The sequence below is a fragment of the Prunus avium genome, chromosome 1 (genome assembly GCF_965620075.1).
Source record: "Prunus avium chromosome 1, drPruAviu1.hap1.1, whole genome shotgun sequence".
NCBI lineage: Eukaryota > Viridiplantae > Streptophyta > Magnoliopsida > Rosales > Rosaceae > Prunus > Prunus avium.
Window position 1 is genome coordinate 61,387,650 of NC_142284.1, and position 19,615 is coordinate 61,407,264.

A 19,615-nucleotide genomic window follows, 5' to 3' on the forward strand; every position below is an offset into this window, starting at 1 on the left:
AGGGATTAAGTTATATGTTTGTTGAATTAAAAATGGACAATCTGATAAAGATAAAGATGTGGGTTGGGTTTGTGTGGTTATTAATATAATTAATTAAGATGGATGATTATCTGTTCAAATTAAAATAGTTTATGTAAAGAGAGTGGGTCCAAGTCAAATTGTCTGGCTGATTAGTGGCATGAAATTATCCCCTCGTTATTCTATTGTAATAAATTGTTGTTAAAGTTGAAATTGATTTGAGCACCCAATAAGGTCAAATTAAGTAAAGCAACAGTCTAAATTCCTCTAATTTACGAGAAGAGAGATCGAACTCGAATACAAGGAAGAGAGCAATTGGGACCATAACTCACATTTGTATATTAAACCCTAAACACTAAGCATCCTTAATTATGAGTAGAAGAGTTGCATTTGCTTAACTTTGTCATTAGATTCGGTTGTTCTTAATGAATAACATCTTAGGTTCATTAACATTAAGCACATATGACTGCTTAAGTAACCCTGCAAGTCTGGTTCAATTTTAAATGACCATATAAATTTGTAAGTTCTCGAACACTATTTTTATAGTGTTCGAGCACTCATCATCGTTACTTCATAGTTATTTTTTGATCAATAAAATGTAACAATTATATTAAAATAGTAGTTATATAAATGGCTTTTTGAGGTAGGGCAAGATAGATATTGCGGAAAAGTAAATGGTTCAACACTAGAGAAAATGATGCAAGAAAAGGCAACAAGCTATTTTTGGATACTCGAATACCCATTCGAGAAAAGATTCTTTTTCTTTTTAAGCGATATCAAGGGAGGACGGAATCGAATCTAAAACTTCAGGTATATGTGTAAATGCTCTTAACAGCTTGAACTCAAAACCCCCAAGCGAAAAGTCATTTATTTTATTTATCTTTCTCGGTTTTTCTTGCATCCTAAGTAGGTTTTAGGATATATTTTTTGTTTGTAGAACCCCTTGAACATAGAACCAATCAGTTTAGAGTTTGAATTAGGTATTAATTAGAACCGAAGTCATAAAAGCCTTTTTTTTAAAAAAGGGTTTGTGACGAGGATCGATATATTATCATACTTTAATTTAACCACAAGAATAAACGAAGAAAAAAAGATAAAGAATATAAAGAAACTATACTTTTATGTCCGATTGTCATTTAAGCATATAATATAGATGACTTGTTGTATTTTCAAATCGTGCATCCCTGTCATCATCATTGTTAGTAATGATGCTTTATAATCACTCTCCAAATTCATTTGCAAAACACCCTATTGTCAACCTTATAATGGCAGTTAGGGAGAATTGCACCGCCCTACTAATTAATGGGAAATTAAACAAGTGCATGAGCCAATGATCCAATTTAAATGCAATGCTAATTATTTTGTATCATGATTGACTTACCAATAGATAATTCCTCGTATCACAGAAATCATATAATCGGAACTGAGTTTTGTTTCCACTAACCAAAGATGATCTTATACGACTTACATGAAACGGAGATAATATTATTTTACTATTTTCGGCCAATACAACTTACACACATACATGTGATAATATTTCCACGTAATATAAGATTATTGGCCGAAAATAACAAAACATTACTATCCGAATTACAACTAAGAATTATAAATAAATATGGCAGGAGGGTGCCCAATAGAGAAAAGAAAAATAACATAAATAATAAATAAATACTAACAAAAAAAGGAAAAAAAGAAACAAACAAAAACAGTGTAGGGTTGGATTGGGATGAGCTGTCCTACTGCATTAGATGCTTTATCTGATGCTTACCTGCGCTGTCTTGCTGCTTGCTGCCCTGGACTCTGGACTCACCCTCTTATATTTACCATTCAACCACTGCTCTCTCTCTCTCTCTCTCTGTGTGTGCAGACAGACACCAGTTTCTTTTCCTCACCTAATCACACTTATCGGTCTACTCTGCTGGCCTCTTCTGAATTAATTCTCAACTCTTTCTGAGACAAATTAATACTCAAGAATCATGACAGTTTATGAAAAGTTTACTTGCTTCTTCTTCTGGATTAGGATTTCACAAGAAAATGGATATCAGAATCTTGTTTCTCCTTATTCTGGTCTGAAATCTCACAGAGAGATGCAGAGAGGGAGAGGGAGAGTGGGTGGTAAAAAATCCGGAGGACAGCCTTGAGAGAGGTAAAATCTCAGATTTTGTGGGCACCTCTGCAATTGTCAAATGGGCTACTCGAGTAATGAAAGGACCAATTTGCCCACAGAAGAGGAGGTGGTGATGGAGGACAATGTTGGGTTTTCAAAGCCCAAAAAGAAAATAAAAATGGAAAGAATGTCTTTAGAGAGAGAGAGCATAAACAAATGTTCTCATAATTACTGGGGTGGGGGGGCATAAAAATCCGATTGTAACAAAGGCTGATTTTTAACATTCCTTTTACGAGAGACCCCACGAGTGGGCTAAGGCTTCTCCCCTTGTATTCTTTTTTTTCTTTCCTCCACCACAAAGGTCTTATTAGGTCCCCCACCTGCTGCTTCTTCTCTATATCTACTCAATCAAAACCCTCTCTTAGTTTCTCTCTCCTGCTGCTGGTGCTGCTGCTGCTGAGGGAAGGGAAGGACAACAGTTAATCATAGACCAAGAAAGAACCTCACCAACTCTTAGTCTTAGCTTGGTCCAACCCCTGCAAACATTTTAAAGAGATTCTCACTCACTCCACCTTTCTCTCTCCAAAGTCCAACCCCAAGAAAGAGAAAGACTTTGAGAAAAAGATAAACAAAAACAAAAAAAAAAGAGTTTTATTGGGAATGACTGGTGAGTTTAGAGAGAGAGCAAGAGCCTAGCTAGCAAGAGAGAGAGAGAGATGGGGTTGATCAATCAGACAGCAGCTGCTTAAAACCCAAGAAAACCCAACGAAACATAAAAATAAAAAAGATATCCCTCCAAACCCCCCACCCTTCCCCACCAAATGGACTTATCAAATTTCCAAACCACCAACAACAACAACAAGCAGCAGCAGCAACAACAGAGCAACACTAGTAACAACAACACAAGTCATCACCAGCTCCACCAGCACCTTCTTCATCCTCATCCTCATCATCATCCTCATCAACAGCAACCAAAACAGCAACAGTCCTCACCCTCTTCCCAGTTTGTGGTCCCCTTTGATGGCAGCAGATCTTCTTCTGGAGCAGGAGGAGGAGGAGGAGGAGGAGGGCCCCCTTTCATGGGCTCCATCTCAATTCAAGCTGGCCTCACCTCTACTCATACACCAACAACAACTTCTGCTACTGTTTCTGCACAACCACCAGCTCCTTCCTCCTCTTCTTTGTCTTCTTCCTCCTCCTCCTCTCCCTCCTCCACCTCCACCTCCACCGCTCCTCCGCCCCACTTGGTCGACGCCTCCCTCGCCATCGCCACCAGATCCGACCCCCACCCCTCAACCCGACCGGCCCCGCTCCTCGACTCCGCCAAGAAAAACCAAATTCATCAGCAGCAATTGACAATTTCACCCACCAGTACTACTACTCCTACACCACCAGCCCCACCAGCCGCAGCAGCAGCAACTCAAGTAGTGAAACGATCCACCAAGGATCGGCACACGAAAGTCGAAGGCCGAGGCCGCCGCATACGAATGCCAGCCACATGCGCCGCCAGAGTCTTCCAGTTGACGAGAGAATTGGGCCACAAGTCCGACGGCGAGACAATCGAGTGGCTTCTCCAGCAAGCCGAGCCTGCGATCATCGCCGCCACCGGAACCGGGACCATCCCGGCCAATTTCTCCAGTTTGAACATCTCCCTGCGTAGCAGCGGATCAACTCTCTCCGCTCCGCCTTCCAAGTCCGCCTCTCATTCCTTTCCCGGCGCCTTGGCTCTTGCCCATCACCCTCACTACGACGAGGGTTTTCCCCATTCGGGTTTGTTGGGGTTTCATCAACATCATCAACAACATCAACAGCAGCATCATCACCATCATCATCAGCAGCATCAGTCTCCTCTTATGACCGCGGATCAAATTGCAGAAGCGCTTCCAAGCGGCGGCGGAGACAGCGGCGGTGGAGACTCCACCGACAGTTATATGAGAAAGCGCTTCAGAGAAGATCTGTTCAAGGATGATAATCAAGGGCGAGGCGAAGGCGGCGGAGGCAGCAGCGGAGGAGGAGGGTCGCCGTCTGGGAATAAGGCTTTTAAGAGTAGCGGAGGCTTACAATTGCAAAAACAACAACAGGGGTCGGAGGGGGAGGCAGGACCTTCAGGGCTTCTGCGGCCGCCTTCGAATATCCTGCCACCCACTGCCATGTGGGCAGTGGCACCTGCCCCGAACAGCGGTGCTGCTGGCAGCACATTCTGGATGCTGCCAGTAACCGCTGGTGCTGGTGTGCCCTCAATGCCCACCGGGACGTCTGGGGCTGGTCCTTCCGAGGCTGCACAGATGTGGACGTTTCCGTCCGCACCTACCAGCCACGGGAGTACATTGCAAGCGCCATTGCATTTCATGCCGAGGTTTAACCTTCCAAGCGGTCTTGAATTCCAGCAAGCCGGCAGCCGAGGGAGCCCTCTCCAATTGGGTTCCATGCTAATGCAGCAACAGCCATCACAGCATCTTGGGCTTGGAGTCGAGTCGAATTTAGGCATGTTGGCTGCTCTGAATGCTTCTTACTCTAGAGGTGGTTTGAATATAAATTCTGAGCACCACCAGCAGAATCATCCATTGGATCATCATCATCATCAACAACAACAACAACAACACCAGCCTCAAACTACTGATAGTGGAGATGAGGCCCCAAATAGTTCTCAATGACATATAAATATTGGTTAGTTTTATTTCTTCTTAATTTATATGTACATCATAAAATGCAGCTTGGTTTAGTCCTTCCCAATTTTTCATTAATTATAGGAGCAGCAGGAACTAGAGATTGTTGGGTTTGTGTTTTTGCAGATTTGGAAGTTGAATTTGAGATGATGAGTTGAGAGTGCTTGAAAATTTCCATGGGATATGGTGATGTCATCTGATGAAAAAGATAGGTTTCCTAGTTCTCATTTGTAGCATTGTTCAGTTTGAATTTCTTCAATTTATTTTCTAGATTTGTGTGGAGAAAAACCCCAAGATTAGTATGTAATTTGTTAGTGAATTTGGTCCAAAGGGACTCAAAGGGAACAGGCAGAGTGAGATTGTATAGGAGGATATTTCTGTTGAGTGTTTTTTTTTTATATATATTTTGTTTTGTTTGTATTGAGAAGAGAAAATGGAAAACAAGCAAAAAGAATATAAAAGAGAGAAAAATTCAATAAAATTTTATTCATCTCTTCTCTTTTTTCCGTATTCACACATTGTATAAAGCATCTCTTTTTTCCCCCTCCAATGGCAAAAGGCTAAAGCCAACAAAAAAAATCTTGAGCTTCTCTTTATGAGATGGAAAGAAGTTGCCAGATGCAGAGACCAGCTCAATGCCTGAATCAACCCTTTCTTACAAAACATATAGGACAAGGAGAAGAAACCCAGCAACCAACTAAGTTTGATGTGCATGCGGGGAGAGAGAGAGAGAGAGAGAGAGCAAATATTATATTAACTTTAATCAATCCAAGACAGAGAAAAGAGAGATTAAAAACAAACCTGAGAAGGCATGTACGTTGGCTTTTACACTTTTTTTAATACACAGTTTTATCCCAAAACTTTTGTGTTTGTCCTCCTCATTTATATATGTATGTGATAATTATGGATTAAAATATATACCGTGTCCATGAAGCTTTCCCCAAGCATGTTTGATTATGTCTTTTAATTATATTATAAATTAAATTAAATTATTAAGAAAGGATAAGAAAACTATGAAGAAAACCAACCAAAACAAAGCGTGCGTAGTTTTTGGTTTCAATCTCATTTCAATTTGAAGAGTGAATCGTACTGTACCGAACCGAATTGTCCTACCTCTAATAAAAGAGGAAACATAATTCAAGTGGTTAAGAATATTTACTTTTACACTTGAGTTCGTGTGTTTGATTACCACAATTTTTTAATAGCACTTGTATTTACAAAAAAATGAAAGGAGTAAAAAAATGTTTAACACACTATCAAATTTTACAAGGTTCTATAAGTATAAAAGAAAACAAAGTACTGTAATTTTCTTTTCTTTTTGGGTATCTGGGAAAGAAAAGAAAAAAGCATTGCGAAAATGAAAGAAAAAAGGGCAAAATTAATATAAAGCTAGCTGTGAAATGAAAGGGGATTATACAGACGGTGAGGGTGACTTTTGTTTTGACTTGTACAGTCAATTCATATGACTTTCTCGTTTTCATTGCTTAATCATTTTCTCCCATAATTAATATATATATCTACACGATGTGGATTTTGTATAGGGTCCCCTAGATTTTTTTTTTCTATTTATATATGTCCCCACCAAATTCTGATTTTGGTTTTTGTTTTTAAATGAAAAAAAAATTTGCATTCATAATTCAGTTACAACGGCTAATACAAATGCATGAGGAACTACATTTTTAGTATAAGCGATAGTCTAAATTACAAAGAGGAAATTTCACACACACACTACTATGATGTTATGGAGGTTCAAACCTGAGTGAGACCGCTAGTTTCCAAATCAAGGCCCATTTCCACTGGGTTAGACCCCGTTGGCTTCATTCTTTTCTAAAAATAAGACACTGAGGCATCATTTGGTAAACAAATTTGTTAGTAAAAGAATTATAAAAATCAACAAACGAAGAAGAAAAAAAGACTCAATTGGTAAATAAATTGGTTACGAGACTAGTGATGAATAATACTAATGTAATTTTCTTCAAAACATTAAACACAAAAGTCAAGTGAACCCAATGCATTTGAAGCCCTAGGATTGGTAATGGGCATAGGAGACAAAACTCAACTTTCACCCGATTCATAACAAAATGTTAAAAATACAATTCTAATCTAAGCACATTCACTTAATCATAATTTATTGTGTTTGGGCAATTGGCAATTAGCAATTAGGCATCGGTGAGCGCTCCACTAATCCCGCAATCTACGCAAGATAAAGCTAAAAACTGGGATTAATTAATTAAATTAACCCAAAGCTGTAACCGTAAGCATAAAAAAGTGATTAATTATATAAATATATTATGGTATATAGTTTGACTTGTTTGTTCACAAAAAGTTGCAGAACTATTTTTATAATTTAAACTTTTAATCTCAAATTCTTATGAGGAGGGAAAGAACATGGGATGGGATGGGGCGATGATGACTCATCATGAGGACGAGAAGAGGAGCTTCTATAATTTAAGCTTATCGGGTTGATGGACGGTCAGGATTGATTTGTCATGGGAATAAATCAGATCATTTATTTAATTATGCGCCCACGCGCTTCACTTGCGCCAATCGTATGTGTTGTAAGTGCGATTTTGGCGAGACTGGATAGTGATAAAGCGCGTGGATCAAATGACCACGCGACCTACAATTATTTCTGAATTTTAACGGTGAAAATATTTCAAATTTATACAGACTAAGTATAATCTCTATATATAAATCCAAAAACAGAGAATGATAAAACATTCAAAATAATAGAAAATGTCATTAGTTAATGCAAACATTAAGAATTGAAATTATTAATTAAATGAGAATAATATGGTAAATTCACACTTTTTCATATTAAAAAAAATTAAAATGAAAAGAAAAATCAAATAATGGATCCTATTTTTATGAAACACAACTATCCATTATATTTTTTAATTCTAAAATTCATTTAAATTTTTTTTTTAAAAAACTCTCGCAGTCGTAGAAGCTCGTGCAAAAAGGCTAGTATGCACTAAGCGCCAACAATAATCACTCCCTGAACTTAATTTGTATCATGAAAATTTGTCTTTAATTTTTTTTTTTTTTTTTCATTATTTTTAAGAGGGAATAGAGATTCAAATTTCAAAAAATTTGAATCTATTAGAAAGAGAAATGCAACTAAATCAAGAACTAGTTGGTATACAAATTAAGTGTAAAAAGAGACTTCGTAACGAGTAATTATTTCATTTACCATGTTTGTTTAGCTCTGGAAAAGAAATTTTTGCTTCATGGGAAAAATGAAGGATGCCCTCCATCTCGAGTTTCATTTTCCTTTCTAATGAAAAATCAAGGCAAACATTAATTGTATTTTATGACCAATCTGACCCTATTAGTTACACGTAAAGGTTAACATAAGTTACCGTTCGCATATTTCTAATTTAGGGGTATAATTGAAAAACTGAACACATTATGTTTTCATTCCTGCACAAATCAGACATGAGAAAATAACTAAAACGATATTTATAGTTCTTTCTCAGTGTTACCAAACTGGAGATAGAAATCTTCCCCTGAGAAGGATATTTGAATTCATTTCACATGAGTTTTTTTATGCACACTAAACGCCCATGGTTTGTGTATTATAAAATTATAAAGTTCCAATTTTAGAGGAAGATAATCACAAAAAGATAGGAAAAAACAAGAAAGAAAAAAATAATGAAGTCAAAGAATGGCTGACCGCGTTGCCGTTTCATTTCACATCGACGACTAATGCTGCTATAAAATGATGTATTTGTCTAACATTAAGACGACAAAGCCTGTACTTTTTTTCATTATCCAACTTGAGTTTTTAATGGAACTTTGCTAAAATGGCTGAACAAGTGCCAACAACTTTCACTTGATCTTTTGTTCCTGGTCAGACTCAAGACATGGACCGACCAAATCCACTGAATTCCGCATTTGATTCTAACAAAACATTGACATTGCATAACAAAGTGTTACTTGACAATGGTTGAAAACAGGAGAAACAAATTTGGACAGCAACATGTATAGTAATGCAAGCTGAGCACCACTTATAACCATTTGGTCAAATTTGAACATTGAAATTGGTCTTTCATCACACTATTCTGTACATAAGATAACCCTTTAGTCAAAACCTACTTTCTATGTATGTACAAAATACGAGAAAGACTTCCATGAAAAGGGGATAGCACTATTTTGTTATCCTTTGCCAATAATGATGACACACGTCATAACACGTCCACATGGCATAGCATTATTGGCCGGGGATAGCAAAATAGCGGTATCCCCGTTGCAACCAAGTTTTTCTCACAAATACAGAATGGAAACATCAACCCTTTCTGATGCTTTATCTTGAGCCATTGCACTTAAATTATGTACAAATTGGGTGGAATTGATGATCCTGTGGCAACAAACACAAGACTAAGAAATTATTATCATATCAATATAATACACACTGCAAGGCAAACCCAGTCCACAGTTTTGTGGTTTGAATGGAAAATTCAAGAAATAGCATCATTGCATAAGAGCACAATGTATACTTTATATCCAAATAGTAAAACTTTGACTTACTATTTAAAACTTGTGTAAGCATCAAGCCAAGCTTCTTAGCTGTCTTTCTTTTTCTGAAGCAGCTCCTGGGATTCCTGGGGAAACAGAGACAAAACCCTCATCCTGTAGAAGATCAATCAAGAGTCAACAAAAGTAGAACTGTCACTGTTCCATGACCCCATTAGAATTCAAATAATGTTAGTTCTTCAATTTCTGGACCAACCATATGACATTGAAAAGATATAAATAATTTCATTAAAAATAGCAGGTTTAGATATCAGGACCCACAGCCTTTCGTATTGAAGCACAAGGTTATAAAATATAAATACTAGAGCTCTAAATTTCAAGAACAAAACTAAAAGAGGTAAGGGCATATATTTCAACTTTTATAACACAACTCAGTATTATAAAACTATCCAGCAAAGAATTAGTTCCATCTGCCATGTCCTTCCTTGGTTGGAAAAGAAATATTACTTTTTTTTCCTTTGCATACTGCACATGTCCAGTACGTGTCCAACAGACATCATACCTGAGTTCGAGTCCCCTGCAAGTGTCAAATACACCTGAGGAAATGTTTGTGGTTTTTGGAGTTCTATGCATAACATCCATTTTCAATGCATATGCACAACAGAGAATGTTCCATATCCACGGCAATGAAATTAGGATACATTTTTCTACAGAGCCATCTCCACAAAAATAATAAAAAAAACACCAAAAACCAATACATATTTTGAGCACAGAGATCATAAGTAATGAGGATAGCTTACGATAAAGTATCTGCAGCATTAAATATTGGAAGCCTTCCAAACCCTGCATCTCCCCATTTTGTTCTTTGAGAAGAAATAACTTGCTCAGCCTCTGAACCTGTTGCTGTCAAAACAAACTGGAAAAATCTACTATTACCATATATGTGAATAATAGGAGCAAAGTGAACTTTTAGGTACAAATCCAATCACCACCAAATAAAAATAGAAAAGTATACCAATGGAAAGAGTATTGCCATAAAACCATAGCTCACAAGAGGCGAGAAAAAGAGAACAGGCAGAACACAAGGGCTTCCTGCAGAGCCATTGAAGATATGAATACCTCAAAACAAGTAAAAGAGTTTTAAATATAAGCAATATAAAAAGTGTGAGCATATAAATCTCTAAAACATATTCCCATGTGTGTCCTTGAAGTCTAAAATCAAAATATTGGACTTTGAGACACCTTTAGATAACTGTCTTTATACTCAACTTTATCTGCTTATAAAAAAATCATGTTTCATGCATGAGGAAGCTGAAGAAGCAAAATTCTAAGAGAAGCCATTTAGATCAATGTAATTTTCCATGTGGAAAGTGTACAGAATAAACAATAACAAAAAATCGTTCACTTAAAAAAAATTGCAAATCAACTGAAACAATGACTCCAGAAAGGAAGCATATTTACCAAAACCAGCAAAAAAAGCCCAGTTAGATTCAAAGAAGTCCAGCCGTTTGTCCAGACGAACTTCAGAAAAATTCCATTTGTACCTAAGAAAGTTCAAAAGGTGCATTAGCACACACTTATCTAGGCAATTACAGTAAGTTCAAATATTACAACAAAAAGGTATATGCGCCACATACTCAAAACAGTAATAGGCATACATCCAGGAAAGAAGTAGAAAATTTAGTGCCTTTCCCACATACGGTATAAAGCCTGTCACATATACCTGCAGAAGCCATCAAGTCTGTCATCCAAAAGTTGACACACAAGCCATGGAGAATATTGCAAATAAGCTCTCTCTCTCTAATAATTACAAAATCTAATGCCTTTCCCCCCCTCTATGATTCCGTACACCCAAGTAAATACATAATAAAACAACTACATTACCTCTAGGAAGAAACAGCTCAAAAGAAGTAATGAGTACACCTGCTCTCCTATTCCAATCATGACCCTGCAAATTCAACAGATGCATACACAACTCCTATGATACATAAAAAAATTGAAGTCTCTATTTCAGAACCATCAACCATCAACTAATTTAATTACCCTCCCAGGCCAGTAGGTCTTTCCGTACCAGCTCCAATTTGTAAGGCCAATGCCTCATTTTGTCTGACAGGATCCAATGTGGTTGGCCCAGATCTCCCCATTGCAGCAAATCCATACTTAGCAATGTCATTGTACCTTTGGTTAAAATAAAATTGTAGATTTGAGTTGGAAAGAGAAAATTGCAATGAACAGTGAACACATCAAAAGACATGCTGGCTTGCGTTATACAAAATAAGAAACTAATGCATAAAACTTTGGGAAACAAATTATCATAAATTAATAACTATTGTCACTCCAATCACGATGTAACAACTAATGGGATCAAAGGGACCTCCAGAACTTTAAAAACTCTGTATGCAGGTGCTAAGAATGAAACAAAAGGGGTTAGTTTGGTAGGTACCAGATGTTGCTCAGGATAATGCTGAATACATACAATGGGTAGAACCAAGTTACCTGCAAAAGGGAAAAAAAATCATATAAATGCTCAACAAATTCCATTTTTCAAAGTTAACTACAGCATACACTTAGTCTTAACACCTTAAGGACATGATCCAGGTTAGGTGCAAGGAAGATTTAAATAAACACTAAATTTCCAATGGTAAAGTTTTATCAAGTTACCTTAATAAAGGTTTCCTTTTCAAGAATTGCAGATATTTTGGTAACCAGGAAAAGCTACTATGCGTGCAATTTGATGGAGGTCCTAAAGGATATTCCAAATTAAAGATGAAAAAGGATGCAAGCTTAGTTTGCTGCAAATTTCAGCAAAATTGGGCTTTATTCATTCTCCAATAGATGTTTGAAATTGTACTAACCATCTATGCAGAAAAAAAACAACTTTGCTTATTTCAGGTATAGGAATTAGGTAAATTTCACTTGGTTTTCATTTGAAGTTTTTACTGATTTAAGTCATCTACAATTTCATATTTTATTTGTACGTTCTTCGTTATAATTTATCATTAGCTCCTATATGAACTAATCAATTTGTGTCTTATTCAAGTCCCTTCACACCACAATCTCAAAAACTTGAAGAAAAGCATGCGAAGTACAGTTGGAATGCACAGAAAATCCGAGCCAGCCTCTGAGTTTGGGGATCTCTATTAGCCTAGTGGTAATCATATTTTTGTGTGTTTATTGCCTGGCGAAAATGAAGTATAATAAACATTGAGTTTGTTTTGGTGGGCATGTGTGTCCTTGTACTATTTGACAACTAAAGTAGCATGTTGATTATTCTTGTAATCCGTATGCACTATTTTTTTCATACTTCGGTTCACCAGTTAACCTAACCCAATCAGCAAACAGAAAGATAGTTTTTTTTATAAGAACAAACCAATAGGCAATTCATGTGTCCATAATGGAAGAGAGATACTTTATAAGATAACAAACTTAGTTGCATGCCCAAAACAAATTTTTTTATATAGACAGATTAGCAAACATAATTTAGGTAAGATCTTTACAGAGAGCATCCATTTCCTACTATATAAATATTCAATAGAATCCCATCCAAGCAGTGAGTGAGGAACACTTCAACTGGTTTTCAAGAAAGCCACACAGTTGAAATTACAAAAATGAACTTGACATAGACTGCAACTTACATAAAAGATTTGTATGAGCCCAAGACGTAAGAAGGAATAAAATTTCAATATACCACCAAATGAGCAGAGTTCTTGAGAACTAAATTCCGGGCACCTATCAGGTAATATCCAGTGTAGAGCTGGGACGATGACTGAGTTAAGGATAATTATACTGCACAAAGACAAATTAGGATTTCAAATTTCGAGTCTCAGACATGCAGGATTTAAAATGCACTTGTCCATCAAACCACTTAAAGCACTCTTATGAGTAGGTTCTACTTTACAAATTTGTTAGCAGAGGTCATACTGGGAAATGAATCAACTCAGGCAACCAGATATAAGCATCTTCAAGCTTGAGAGCATCCACATTAATAGTAATAAGAGCACAACTTCAGCAGAAAATAAAAATAACTAGACTATTTAGATTGATAGAAGAATGGAAGCAAACTGTGACATGGAAATCAAAGATTTAATTGATTCTTTTAGACCTCAATATTATTAGACATAAGAATCACATGTATCATCACGTTAATCAAATTCCTTCATTCAGTCCAGTTCACTTTGATGACAAAAACACTCTTCTTAACCAATGTGGTCTTTGGAAACAACCCAGCCTGTAAGAAAGTTAAAATATTGATTTCTTGAATGCAGAAACAGAAGAAAGTAATTCACAGGGTCAGATTAGCCCTACAACAGACAATGGATATTCTGAAAAGAGAACAAGGATGGGATTCCAAGTCATGCTGAGGGGTTCTAGTAAAATCCCTTGACCTTGGAGAAACATTTCATGTGGTCTGAGGTTCCTGGTTAGGCCCTTTGGGGGTTCTTTTATCATTTTTATCCCTCTGCTTTGATCAACATTATTCATAGCTTCTACAATAACAGAATTACATCTTGACCTAGTCCTAGACCTAAGCACATCTTATTAGAGCAAGCCTCGAATTGTTTCCATTTGTCCTGCCCAAATTGACATCTTTCAGTCGCCTACTGTTACACAGCCAAAGATAAGGGCAGCATCATGAGATGAAATGGAAAGAATGCAAGATCCAAATTTGAACACCAGTTGCTCACCTTTATAGAGTACTTTTGCGGATAGTAGACTGTGTACAAACTGTCTAAAGACTAGTATAATCATCAAAAAGTGTTTATTTCAAGTAATTCTAGAGATTTTTCACTCCTCATGAAAAGATCAAGAAAACCTAATTTGCATCTTATATTGAGCACCCTATAACTTCGCCAAAATAATCAACTCCTTGCATCTCCCAAATGTTGTAGGAATTACCTTTGAAGATATGCAGAGATCCTAAAAATACTCTAAACAGGAAACAAAAAAAACACTTGGAAAACAATGAAACATATTCAGTTGGGGTTGAAAAAGATACTCCTAATCAAATGCAAAACTCCTAAACATAAACTAAGATCTAAAAAATGCTCTAAACAAGAAGATACATCTTCCAAGAAGTTGGTCTAAAAACTACTGCGAGGGGGGCACGAAACCATACTTAGTTTAATCAAACCATACTCTATTGCCAAAACCACTTGCACCGTGAAAAAGAATAATCAGATTTACCAAATGAGTAGTCTAACACATTATAATCAATGGAAAATTTTGAACTGTGGAACAATGTAAGGCAAGCAGAACAAATTGCACAGATTTATTACTTACGATTCACAGCCACCCCAGCAGCCGTTGCACTGTTTTCAATTTCAGCCACTACATTAATTTATTTATTTCTACTCCTTCTCATGCCATTTTATTCAGCCTATATCACCTATTCTTCTTCATTAATTTTTATTTATAAAGTGACAGACTTCTCTATTTTTCTTCCATGGATGTGTGAGAAAAATCTCAAGTACCCAATATATCAGCTATGAGCAGCTCAAATTTTCACAAGTAATAACCCAAGTAATGAATCGTATCCCAGATACATTCTTTTATAACAAATAAAGCCAACCATACACAGAGAGCAACAGAAAGAGATTACCTTCCCAAGAAAATGAAGCCATTCAATAGAAAACACTGTCCTGTACGTATCAAAAGCTTTCTCGACCTGCCATCAGAACTTAAGTTAATACAAACTAAACCAAATAAAACAAAATTTATGAATTTTTTCCCCGTTGGGTCCTTAGAAAGTGAAGTAAAATTTATCCAACGCCTGGAGGCAAAGAAAAGGCAACCAAAAGGGATAAAGAAAAAGAAAAAAAACGCTTTATTTTTCTCTAGCTTGTTTCGTTTTCTCGCCAACCAAACAAGAAGTAGAGGCAATTTAACTAAAATAAATTGAAACTAATTAAAGCGTGCAATTGAAGTAATTATCTGAAGAGAGATACCTGTGGCAGAGGATGAGGACACGGTGAAGGCAACAGGCCTCTCTGAAGCCCTCAAGCCAAAGCAGCGTGGCCTGCTTTGATTTTGTTCTGAAAGCGTTTATCAATGGCTTTGCAGCTTCCATTCTTTTCAGAATTGAGTTGAATTAAATTACTTGAAAACGAGAGACACAACACAACACAACGCATCCACAACTAAAACTGAGCTTTCTTCTGTGACAGATACTTCGAGACGGCCTTTTTAAGGAGGAGGGTATCTTCGTCTGCTGTTCTTTAACGGCGTCAGCTATCATAATTGGTTGGTGCCACCAAATAAAATTGAGTAAACTTATTTTTTTGGTTTGCCCAAGTCAATGCCTTATTACTTTTGGGGTGACAATAAAATTCTCCACTGAAAAAAAGCAGATGAAACAAAAGTATAAATTTACCAAAGAATTAAAAAATTAGATATAATTAATTCTTTTTTAATACTAGCGATATTTAGGAAGTAGAATCGAACCTAAGAAACTCGGATGCAGGATAAATGCTTTTTGTTAAAAATCCAAGTGCTTCTCGAATTGATTCCATAAGAACCATCTGTTATGTATTTATCTACAAAATGTTTTTATGATCCATATAAACACTTTTATTATTGAGCCAATACATTTAATTGCGAAAAAGCGCTTGTAGAGCCACCAAAACTCAAAAAAGAAAGAATCGCATAAAGCAATTGCTTAACCGGGGGGCAGGACAGAACCTGCACAGTAGGAGGCACTATAGGAAAGGTCGGTGGTCGGTCGCGCTTTAAAATAATAGAAACCGCAAAAGCTGCCATTTTCGAACGCAAATTGATTAGAAATTAGAAAATAGAGATGGCGAAGCGAGAAAGCATAGAGCCGTGCAAGAAAGAAGCCTGCTACATTCAAGCATGTCTCTCCAAGAACAATTTCCTCCCTCAAAAGTACGTCTTCTTTTTCCGCCTAATTAATCTGTATCTGTTGTTTGGTTGCCGAGAAAACAGAAGAAACATCAAATAACATTTCTGAATGCTCTTTCCAATTTTTCCACGAAATGAAAATTTAATTTCATTGTCGAATGTCTCTCTCTAACTTCTGTTTATTTCTTTATCTTTCGTTTTGGTCTGGTTTATTTGTACATACATGGATTGTGATATTTAGCTGGTTAGGATTTTTTTTCTTCATTTCCAATGGTTGCTTTGGATTTCTTCTTCATATATATATTCTGGTTTGGTTTTTTCAAATTTATACACTTAATTTGGTTTCATCTAATGAAAACCCAAAATTCCCACAACATTGAAACGTGTATCAGAGAGCTTGTTGTTTACTGTTAATAAATAAATAAATCAAATGTTGTATAAGTTCATCCCAAGTAGGATGATAATGTTATCGCTCAATATAGAAACTTCAACTCAATTTTTAAAAAAAAAGAAAGATCCCAAAAGAGTGGTGCTTTGACACAAAGTGGGAACAATTCGAGGCAGAATGGTTTAGCTTAGTTGTTTCCTTGGCAATGTTTTCTTTTAGGACCATGAAAGTGTGCATGTGTGATCTCCAACAACAGATGGAGTTATACTCATACTGGTAGATATCAAGCTAAACTGACTAGGAGTTGTGGCTCTATGTTATGCATATATGACCAGCAAATGATTCCACCCTTTTCTTTTAACAAAATAATGAAGGAACATTCTACCATTTCCAGCTATCTTAGCAGGTCTTTAGAAACAGTGGTTCATGAGGCATACATTTTGTCTCTATCTTTTCCTTTTCTCTTTTTTCTTTTTTGTATGAAAATTGAGTTTTGTGCGGGTTGACACCATCGTGTATTTCCAATTGGCACAAATGACACATGCAATGCAAGTTGGATAGAACAGTGTCAAAGATTCACCATTTATATCTACTTTTTTTAGAGTGTAAGTGCGGTTGATCAAGGAGATTGAATGTTAAGTTTTAGTATGTGGCTTTTCAACAGACTTCTCTGGTGCTTAGGTGCCTGTTTGACATAAACTAGAAGGCCTTCCTGTTCAACCTTTCAATTGAAAATAAAAATTATATCTGGTTTTTTATAATAGTTTTGCCAGCTTACTTTACTTTAGATATTTGAGCCATAATGATGTGGAGTCACCCTGGTAGCTAGGGTGAATAAAGTAACTGGTATGCTAAAGCCACCTTAAAGTCTTCTTTGATCATGATAGTAGAAATTGAGTGTCTGGTAACGAGTCATGGAGAATAATATGGGGTTACATTCATAAGTTCTTATCCTACTCAGACCATTCTCTTCCAATGTCTTTTTTTACCTTTGGTTGCTGTTTGAGCTAACTTCTGTCAATATTTCAATGTCGAACTCATATAAAATACATGGTCTGGTTGTCCCGACATTTGTAGTTATTGTGGATTTAAGGCCTTCTCCTGGTTGTCAAACTAGAAGCATCATGATCTGGTCTAGCAAGCATTTAAGTAATACTCATTTGTGCTTTTGAATATGCTGGATTTTGAGTATGTTGGATTTGTTCTTTTATATAATGCTCATTTGTGTATATATTGAACTGGTAACCAATTTTATGAAACTTTGTTAGTTGATTCCTGCTTTCTGCTGACATTCAGAAGTTGTGTCATAAACTTGTTTGCATTCAAAGCTAATTGATGGTTTCCACTTTGAAGTGTGTAACTGTCCTTTTCATATCATTTATAATGTGTAACTGGCTATATATGTCAGAGTTATAGTCAATATCAAACTTATGCATTCGTGATTCCTCTCTTCTCAGGCATTTCCTGATTTCTGTTATTACTTTTGTGATTAGTGTTTATACTTGGCAGGTGCATTACAGTCATTGAATTGCTGCAGTCTTGCTGTGAGAAACACAATTACAATTCGACTCACTGTGCTTCGCTCTCTGGTCTTTTGAAGCAAAAGCCGAAGTAGAAAGTGTTGTCAATTTTGCACTTAATGACTAAATGTAGCTCTACCTCTATCATAAACTCCAGGCAAAATACCACAGCGGCCAAATGCTTGATGTGATTATGACTTGCCATAAGCTTCTCTTGTTGCGAGAAGCTTATGGCACATTAAATGCAATAAAAGGTGGGGGAGGGAAAACAAAAATAGTGTAAAGAATGCTAGAAAAGTTTTCTGTTGATGTCTTGATTGATACACTTGTGTGCATAAGGTTTTATTTTCATACATGTGAATCGATCAAGAGCTGTATTCTTTTTCACGTAAAGAAAAGAAGGCAATATGTCTTTTATTTATTTATTTATTTCTTATTTTGGTTTGAAATGCAATATGCCATTACATTACAAGCTTACAGTTTTACTTGAACTATTTTGTATCCTGAAATCTGGTAACCAGCATTATATAAAGATTGGTTTTATGGTTCTAAAAAGGGTTAGACTATGAGAACAAAGATTGGCAAGCAGTTGGACCCTCCTCAAGGAGAAATACTTCCCTATCCCGTTGCATTGATAGGGAAAAGGGGTGATGCAATGCAACATTGATAGGGAAAAGGGGTGATGCGATGCAATGGGGGTAGGGAAGTTTTTCTCCTCCTCAAGACACTTGGTTATTCCAACGCAACAGTAGCATACTATTTATGGTACTTTGAGAGCGATTTTATTTGCACTCAGAATGTGTATTTGGGTACTTGATTTCTTTGGACCGCCACGCTTTAAATTATACGTTCTCATCATGGACACTGTAAAGATTGATGGTTCGCGGCCCTAGATTACCGCTCAGTATAAACTTGTGTGACTCTGGTTCACCACACATGCTGCAAATCGAAATGACAATGATCTCTTGCTTGATTAAGGGGGCACGAGGAGGTAGAATAATCCTCATTATTTTATCACAAGGCAAGATGGTGAGGGGAAATTGTAGGACATCCATAAGCCATTTAATTATTTTTGGATAAGAAATCAGAGTATGATTAATTAATTAAACCCAAGTTTAGATGCTAAAATTTGAATTGTTATTGCGACAAAACGTTTTTCTAAAGATTTCCTTTTCCATTCCGACTACAAATCCTTACGTCTATCATTCCAATGTAAACCAACTGGTTCCTTTTGGCTCAAGTTTCAGACCCTGCTTTGCTCGTAAGGAAGGGGTGTTTTGCTTCTCTTCTTTGCTCTTAATGCGAGCCTTAACATGCATTCCCCCCAACCCAAAAAAAAGAAAAAGAAAAAAAAAGCCATGGTTGACCTCTGGAGATGGTGGCAAGGTATCTCAGGAGGGCAACCATGGCTTTTTCTTTTTGGGTGTCACTGATCAAATTCTTCGATGTATTTAGAATTATTTATTATAAAAATGAGAATTACAACAAAAGAAACAGATGCTGTCCGAGAAAGGAAAGTTCATGCGGTGACTTGTACACCAAGATATCAGACAAATATTGGGGCACAATAACAAGTATTAAC

At 36.5% G+C, this 19,615-nt stretch overlaps 3 protein-coding genes across 5 annotated transcripts; 2 read left to right on the plus strand and 1 right to left on the minus strand.

Moving 5' to 3' along the window:
* The first annotated feature begins 2,392 nt into the window (after positions 1 to 2,392).
* TCP8 (TCP family transcription factor) lies at positions 2,393 to 5,294 on the plus strand. The gene is made up of 2 exons (XM_021968871.2): positions 2,393 to 4,792; positions 4,918 to 5,294. Exon 1 carries the CDS (start codon positions 2,947 to 2,949, stop codon positions 4,777 to 4,779), a length of 1,833 nt encoding a protein of 610 aa, XP_021824563.2. The 5' UTR covers positions 2,393 to 2,946; the 3' UTR covers positions 4,780 to 4,792; positions 4,918 to 5,294.
* Positions 5,295 to 8,760: 3,466 nt separating this feature from the next.
* Positions 8,761 to 15,481, minus strand: LOC110765804 (etoposide-induced protein). 2 transcript variants are annotated; one of them, XM_088247514.1, is made up of 12 exons: positions 15,213 to 15,469; positions 14,867 to 14,932; positions 12,903 to 13,053; positions 11,707 to 11,763; positions 11,311 to 11,441; positions 11,152 to 11,215; positions 10,905 to 10,990; positions 10,729 to 10,811; positions 10,283 to 10,359; positions 10,068 to 10,183; positions 9,322 to 9,423; positions 8,761 to 9,151 (listed from the first exon to the last, which is right to left on the minus strand). In XM_088247514.1, exons 1-11 carry the CDS (start codon positions 15,332 to 15,334, stop codon positions 9,357 to 9,359), a joined length of 1,020 nt encoding a protein of 339 aa, XP_088103640.1. In that variant the 5' UTR covers positions 15,335 to 15,469; the 3' UTR covers positions 8,761 to 9,151; positions 9,322 to 9,356. The 2 variants fall into 2 exon arrangements, with proteins under 2 accessions (XP_088103640.1, XP_088103639.1); XM_088247513.1 differs by lacking the exons at positions 8,761 to 9,151; positions 9,322 to 9,423 and adding an exon at positions 9,430 to 9,844 and having other exon boundaries at positions 15,213 to 15,481.
* Positions 15,482 to 15,716: 235 nt separating this feature from the next.
* Positions 15,717 to 18,454, plus strand: LOC110765634 (Cox19 family protein (CHCH motif)). 2 transcript variants are annotated; one of them, XR_002528052.2, is made up of 2 exons: positions 15,717 to 16,149; positions 18,007 to 18,454. XR_002528052.2 is itself a non-coding variant. In XM_021968800.2 (2 exons), exons 1-2 carry the CDS (start codon positions 16,061 to 16,063, stop codon positions 18,126 to 18,128), a joined length of 195 nt encoding a protein of 64 aa, XP_021824492.1. In that variant the 5' UTR covers positions 15,785 to 16,060; the 3' UTR covers positions 18,129 to 18,454. The 2 variants fall into 2 exon arrangements, 1 of the variants encoding a protein (XP_021824492.1); XM_021968800.2 differs by having other exon boundaries at positions 15,785 to 16,149; positions 18,023 to 18,454.
* Positions 18,455 to 19,615: the final 1,161 nt, after the last annotated feature.